The sequence below is a fragment of the Sander lucioperca genome, chromosome 23, assembly GCF_008315115.2.
Source record: "Sander lucioperca isolate FBNREF2018 chromosome 23, SLUC_FBN_1.2, whole genome shotgun sequence".
NCBI lineage: Eukaryota > Metazoa > Chordata > Actinopteri > Perciformes > Percidae > Sander > Sander lucioperca.
In genome coordinates, this window is record NC_050195.1 from 4,448,160 (window position 1) to 4,455,659 (window position 7,500).

At 49.9% G+C, this 7,500-nt stretch overlaps 1 protein-coding gene across 4 annotated transcripts in view; it reads left to right on the forward strand.

The window, feature by feature from the left end:
- LOC116062283 (band 4.1-like protein 3) overlaps positions 1-7,500 on the forward strand; it is a 40,874-nt gene that overhangs the window by 18,150 nt on the left and 15,224 nt on the right. For all 4 annotated transcript variants that reach the window (XM_035998173.1, XM_035998171.1, XM_035998172.1 and 1 more), the window contains 4 exons: positions 918-1,015; positions 1,406-1,581; positions 5,493-5,597; positions 7,272-7,411. In XM_035998173.1, the coding sequence (XP_035854066.1) occupies positions 918-1,015; positions 1,406-1,581; positions 5,493-5,597; positions 7,272-7,411 (519 nt within the window). The remainder of the gene's footprint in view (positions 1-917; positions 1,016-1,405; positions 1,582-5,492; positions 5,598-7,271; positions 7,412-7,500) is intronic.

Below are 7,500 nucleotides of genomic sequence, written 5' to 3' on the forward strand. Positions count from 1 at the left end.
AGCAAATAACGTTATATCTCTCCGACCGTGACATTTCCCGTAGACATGTATAGTTTCCAACTTCGTCAACTTGAACACAACATGACATGGATGTATGGGTACAGGGCATGGATGTATGGGTACAGGGTATGGATGTATGGGTACAGGGTATGGATGTATGGGTACAGGGTATGGATGTATGGGTACAGGGTATGGATGTATGGGTACAGGGTATGGATGTATGGGTACAGGGTATGGATGTATGGGTACAGGGTATGGATGTATGGGTACAGGGTATGGATGTATGGGTACAGGGTATGGATGTTTGGGTACAGGGTATGGATGTATGGGTACAGGGCATGGATGTATGGGTACAGGGCATGGATGTATGGGTACAGGGCATGGATGTATGGGTACAGGGTATAGATGTATGGGTACAGGGCCAGGCAGCATGACAGAGACAACAGCAGGACAGAGAACACTACAGGAGGGCTTTCACCGGCAATCCGATAGCTGCTGGTTAGTAAATACGCAGGAACACCAGACGCTGGAGGAAGCGTGGGATAACTGGGAAATAAAAATAAAAACTAATGAAAAATGTAAAACTATAATAACGTTGATTCTGAATGCGCTGTATACATGCTTCTATAATACCGGAATATCACACGTTTAAATCTAAAATAACCCCGGTTTATTCTGAATATCCAAACTAACTAATAAGCTGTTTACAGGACCTGAATCACATTCAGAATAATAATAGTCTGCATGTAAACGTACTCAGCGACCAATGACCACCCAGGAAACCAGACCTGCGGTCAAGGTAACCGGATCTCCCGTCTCATTGGTCAAACCAGCTCATCTCATTTGTTAACTGTTTTAAAATAGAAAGACAAATTAACAGTTTGACCAGTCTGACCAGTCTGAGTCTCTGTCTCCAGTTTGACCAGTTTGAATCAACAATTGGTTTCAAGCTGCTGAACCACCGATCAGCTAAACGACTCTGGAAAGTCTGCGTGGAGCATCACTCCTTCTTCAGGTCAGTCATCTTCAAATTAACTTTATTTATAGCATCAGATCCTAACAGATAACTTTATTTATAGCATCAGATCCTAACAGGAGTTATCTCAGGACAGATAGAGGAGGTCTAGACCACACTCTCTCATTTAAATTATAGTGTTATTATATACATGTATACAATATTATTTACAGACCTTCATGTTAGTCATGTGACATCATGTGACATCATGTGACACAACATCAGACACAACGGGACAGGAAACAATCTGACAAACTGTCTCTCTCCTCGTCTGTCTCCACCCGTCTGTCTCTCTGTCTCCCTACTCATCTGTCTCCCTGTCTGTCTCCCTGTCTCTCTGTCTCTCTCTCTCTTTCTGTCTGCCCCCCCCCCCACCCGTCTGTCTCTCAGGCTGATGTCTCCAGAGGAGACCCCGAAGAAGTTTCTTTCTCTGGGTTCAAAGTTTCGTTACAGCGGTCGGACTCAGATTCAGAGTCGCAGAGCGAGCGCTCAGATCTCCAGACCGGCTCCGCACTTCCCCCGAACCATCAGCAAGAGGAACGTCCTGAGCCGCAGCCTGGACGGAGGTATGCAGAACCTAGTTCTAGTCCCGGTCCCCCAGTAGCCCAGTCTCCCATTAGTCCCGGTCTCCCAGTAGCCTGGTCCCCCAGTAGTACTGGTCCCCCAGTAGTACTGGTCTCCCAGTAGTACTGGTATCCCAGTAGTCCCGGTCCCCCAGTAGTACTGGTCTCCCAGTAGTCCCGGTCCCCCAGTAGTACTTGTCCCCCAGTAGTACTGGTCCCCCAGTAGCCCAGTCTCCCAGTAGTCCGGGTCCCCCAGTAGTACTGGACCCCCAGTAGCCCAGTCTCCCAGTAGTCCCGGTCCCCCAGTAGTACTGGTCTCCCAGTAGCCTGGTCTCCCAGTAGTACTGGTCCCCCAGTAGCCCAGTCTCCCAGTAGCCTGGTCTCCCAGTAGTACTGGTCTCCCAGTAGTACAGGTCTCCCAGTAGCCCGGTCTCCCAGTAGTACTGGTCTCCCAGTAGCCCAGTCTCCCAGTAGTACTGGTCTCCCAGTAGCCCGGTCTCCCAGTAGTACTGGTCTCCCATTAGTACTGGTCTCCCAGTAGTACTGGTCTCCCAATAGCCCAGTCTCCCAGTAGCCTGGTCTCCCAGTAGCCCAGTCTCCCAGTAGTACTGGTTTCCCAGTAGTACTGGTCCCCCAGTAGCCTGGTCTCCCAGTAGCCCAGTCTCCCAGTAGTACTGGTCTCCCAGTAGTACTGGTCTCCCAGTAGCCCGGTCTCCCAGTAGCCCAGTCTCCCAGTAGCCCCAGTCTCCCAGTAGCCCCAGTCCCCCAGTAGCCCGGTCTTCCAGTAGCCCAGTCTCCCAGTAGCCCCAGTCTCCCAGTAGTACTGGTCTCCCATTAGTACTGGTCTCCCAGTAGCCCAGTCTCCCAGTAGTACTGGTCTCCCAGTAGTACTGGTCTCCCAGTAGCCCAGTCTCCCAGTAGTACTGGTCTCCCAGTAGCCCAGTCTCCCAGTAGTACTGGTTTCCCAGTAGTACTGGTCCCCCAGTAGCCTGGTCTCCCAGTAGCCCAGTCTCCCAGTAGTACTGGTCTCCCAGTAGCCCGGTCTCCCAGTAGCCCAGTCTCCCAGTAGCCCCAGTCTCCCAGTAGCCCCAGTCTCCCAGTAGCCTGGTCTCCCAGTAGCCCAGTCTCCCAGTAGTACTGGTTTCCCAGTAGTACTGGTCCCCCAGTAGCCTGGTCTCCCAGTAGCCCAGTCTCCCAGTAGTACTGGTCTCCCAGTAGCCCGGTCTCCCAGTAGCCCAGTCTCCCAGTAGCCCCAGTCTCCCAGTAGCCCCAGTCCCCCAGTAGCCCGGTCTTCCAGTAGCCCAGTCTCCCAGTAGCCCCAGTCTCCCAGTAGTACTGGTCTCCCATTAGTACTGGTCTCCCAGTCTCCCAGTAGTACTGGTCTCCCAGTAGCCCAGTCTCCCAGTAGTACTGGTCTCCCAGTAGTACTGGTCTCCCAGTAGCCCAGTCTCCCAGTAGTACTGGTCTCCCAGTAGTACTGGTCTCCCAGTAGCCCAGTCTCCCAGTAGTACTGGGCTCCCAGTAGCCCAGTCTCCCATTAGTACTGGTCTCCCAGTAACCTGGTCTCTGCTGTCAACCAGAAGGCAAATGTAATCAACTAATCAACAGAGAATGTATCGTGTAGGCTACCAAAGGTTATACATTCACCTATTTATAACATATGTCAATATGGGGTTGCTGTTCAGTGCAGTGGGATAATGTTAATGACTTATATTTTACTTTCTCACCTGAACCTGTCTATCCATCTATGGGGAAACAGACTGTGAGTCAGGGATTGTTGTTCCAGAGTTTCAATTCTGATATGAATGACAGGAAGCAGGAAGTGCTGTTTAGGTACTCTGTGGTTGTAGTATAGAGCTCAACAGTAGCACCAAATCCGGTCTACGAAAAGCCTTTCCACTCTCTATTCAGCCCCATTGTACCGAATTTGGTTGCAATTCCGTTAGTGATCGCGGTCCAGTGCAAAATGAATGGGAGTCTATGAAGCTAGAGGCTAAATGAATGGTAGTCTATGGAGCTAGACGGCTAAATGAATGGTAGTCTATGGAGCTAGACGGCTAAATGAATGGTAGTCTATGGAGCTAGACGGCTAAATGAATGGTAGTCTATGGAGCTAGACGGCTAAATGAATGGTAGTCTATGGAGCTAGAAGCTAAATGAATGGTAGTCTATGGAGCTAGACGGCTAAATGAATGGTAGTCTATGGAGCTAGACGGCTAAATGAATGGTAGTCTATGGAGCTAGAGGCTAAATGAATGGGAGTCTATGGAGCTAGACGGCTAAATGAATGGGAGTCTATGGAGCTAGAGGGCTAAATGAATTGGAGTCTATGGAGCTAGAGGCTAAATGAATGGGAGTCTATGGTGCTAGAGGCTAAATGAATGGGAGTCTATGGAGCTAGACGGCTAAATGAATGGGAGTCTATGGAGCTAGAGGCTAAATGAATGGGAGTCTATGGAGCTAGAGGCTAAATGAATGGGAGTCTATGGAGCTAGGCGGCTAAATGAATGGGAGTCTATGGAGCTAGACGCTAAATGAATGGGAGTCTATGGAGCTAGACGGCTAAATGAATGGGAGTCTATGGAGCTAGACGCTAAATGAATGGGAGTCTATGGAGCTAGAGGCTAAATGAATGGGAGTCTATGGAGCTAGACGCTAAATGAATGGGAGTCTATGGAGCTAGACGCTAAATTTGTCTCTTTCACCTGATTGTCGTGAGAAATCTCAGATTTTTCTGAAATTCTTTGGTAGCACACTTTTTAACCGGTTCTGGTTCTGGTTCAGTATCTCCGGTCACGTTTCATATAAAGAGTTTTCAGTCTGGAACCAACCAACCAGCTACGAGAGGAATCAGGACCAGGAAACGTTTGATTCGGGCAAAAAAAAAGTCAACGGTACAAGACTGTACAGAAACTACTGGAGGGAGCCGTGGCTGATCCTGCGTTCCCTAAACGTTTCCATGGTAACGACAGATGAGTTCCTTCCTGTTGTTGTTGTTGGTGACCAGAGCTTCTGATTGGTCCTCAGCTCCGATGACCATGCCCACAGGCTCTCTGATTGGCTCACCAGCCATCACAGCGTCCCCAAAAGCCAACGGGGGTACACACACAGGTAGATCCACCGCTGCGGAAAGCTGCTTCCTGATTGGCTGGGGCGGCTCTGCTTCATTCAAACACATCTGCAATCAGCTGTGTTCATCTCCGTCCAATCAGATGCTCCGTTTCTGTCAGACCTCCATCTCGTCGCCAGGAACCGTTTGTGATTGGTTCATTATGGGATGTAGCGCTGCCCGGTGACCAGGTTAAACATGGATATACATGGTTTATTATGGGATGTAGCGCTGCCCGGTGGATATACATGTGTAAAGATTACAATTGAAGGGATAAATCTGATTCTCGATGCAGTTTTTAAACGTCCTAGGGCGTAATCTACTTTAGATTAATTTACAGGAGAGAGAACTTTCTGTGAAACACAACCTTAAGCCCCGCCCCTCCACCCCACTGAAGAGGGTGGGGCTTAAACCTCCACCCTTTTAGAGTGAACATTAACTGTTTATCCGTGCGATCGGCGGGACGGAGGTCTGACTCTCTGTTAGCATCATTAGCATCTTATTAGCATCATTAGCATCTGATTAGCATCATTAGCATCTGATTAGCATCGTTAGCTAACTGAAACCTGCGGATATCTGCGTCACAGATTCCGTGTGGTCATGGCTTTGTGGTGGTTCTGAATGCTGATAGGCTGATGCATGCGCTCTGAGCGCTGGTTGGCTGATTGTGCCGTTGCTGTGGCAACGAGCCATGCCGGTCACGATGCTTTGCTGCTGACGAACAAGAGCACATACGATCTGACGTGTGTGTGTGTGTGTGTGTGTGTGTGTGTGTGTGTGTGTGTGTGTGTGTGTGTGTGTGTAGATATGGGTTCGGGGCTGTACGGAGCGTCTAGAGCCATTGCTATCAGTGACCTCATCACCACGGTAACGCCTGAGAGGACGATGGACGAGAGGAGGGCTGAGCAAGGTAATAAAAACAACCAATCAGAGGAGAGAAACCAGACGAGCTGATGGAGGCTGGGATGCTAATGGACAACTTCTTCATTTCTCCTTGTCTCCTCTCCTGTCTCCTCTCTTGTCTCCTTGTCTCTTCTCCTGTCTCCTATCTTGTCTCCTCTCGTCTCCTCTCTTGTCTCCTGTCTCCTCTCTTGTCTCCTTGTCTCCTCTCTTGTCTCCTCTCCTGTCTCCACTCTTGTCTCCTTGTCTCCTCTTTTGTCTCCTGTCTCCTCTCCTGTCTCCTCTCTTGTCTCCTCTCTTGTCTCCTGTCTCCTCTCTTGTCTCCTGTCTCCTCTCGTCTCCTTGTCTCCACTCTTGTCTCCTTGTCTCCTCTCCTGTCTCCTCTCTTGTCTCCTTGTCTCTTCTCCTGTCTCCTATCTTGTCTCCTCTCTTGTCTCCTTGTCTCCTCTCTTGTCTCCTCTCCTGTCTCCACTCTTGTCTCCTTGTCTCCTCTTTTGTCTCCTGTCTCCTCTCCTGTCTCCTCTCTTGTCTCCTCTCTTGTCTCCTGTCTCCTCTCTTGTCTCCTGTCTCCTCTCGTCTCCTTGTCTCCACTCTTGTCTCCTTGTCTCCTCTTTTGTCTCCTGTCTCCTCTCCTGTCTCCTCTCTTGTCTCCTCTCTTGTCTCCTCTCTTGTCTCCTGTCTCCTCTCTTGTCTCCTCTCGTCTCCTTGTATCCTCTCCTGTCTCCTATCTTGTCTCCTCTCTTGTCTCCTTGTCTCCTGTCTCCTTGTCTCCTCTCTTGTCTCCTGTCTCCTATATTGTCTCCTTGTCTCCTCTCCTGTCTCCTGTCTCCTTGTCTCCTCTCTTGTCTCCTGTCTCCTATATTGTCTCCTTGTCTCCTCTCCTGTCTCCTTGTCTCCACTCTTGTCTCCTCTCTTGTCTCCTCTCCTGTCTCCTGTCTCCTCTCCTGTCTCCTCTCTTGTCTCCTTGTCTCCTCTTTTGTCTCCTGTCTCCTATTTTGTCTCCTCTCTTGTCTCCTTGTCTCCTCTTCTGTCTCCTGTCTCCTCTCCTGTCTCCTCTCTTGTCTCCTCTCCTGTCTCCTGTCTCCTCTCTTGTCTCCTCTTTTGTCTCCTGTCTCCTATCTTGTCTCCTCTCTTGTCTCCTTGTCTCCTCTCTTGTCTCCTCTCCTGTCTCCTCTCTTGTCTCCTTGTCTCCTCTCTTGTCTCTTTGTCTCCTCTCCTGTCTCCTTGTCTCCTCTCTTGTCTCCTGTCTCCTATCTTGTCTCCTTGTCTCCTCTTCTGTCTCCTTGTCTCCTCACTTGTCTCCTTGTCTCCTCTCTTGTCTCCTCTCGTCTCCTCTCCTGTCTCCTGTCTCCTCTCTTGTCTCCTTGTCTCCTCTTTTGTCTCCTGTCTCCTCTCCTGTCTCCTCTCCTCTCTTGTCTCCTGTCTCCTATCTTGTCTCCTTGTCTCCTCTTCTGTCTCCTTGTCTCCTCACTTGTCTCCTTGTCTCCTCTCTTGTCTCCTCTCGTCTCCTCTCCTGTCTCCTGTCTCCTCTCTTGTCTCCTTGTCTCCTCTTTTGTCTCCTGTCTCCTCTCCTGTCTCCTCTCCTCTCTTGTCTCCTCTCTTGTCTCCTCTCCTGTCTCCTGTCTCCTTGTCTCCTCTCTTGTCTCCTGTCTCCTCTCCTGTCTCCTTGTCTCCTGTCTACTAGTGGAGGAGGTGCAGCAACAGAAGGAAAGGATGGAGGAAGATAAAGAGGAGGAGAGGATGGAGAAAGATAAGGAGGAGGAGACCAGAGAGACAGAGATTTCTCAGCAGAGTCCTCCGACTCCTCAGAAACAGGACACCAAGGTAACAAACACCTCTCTCTCTCTGTGTGTCTCTCTGTCTCTCTCTCTCTCTCCCTCTCTCTCTCTCTCTCTCTCTCTCTCTCTCTCTCT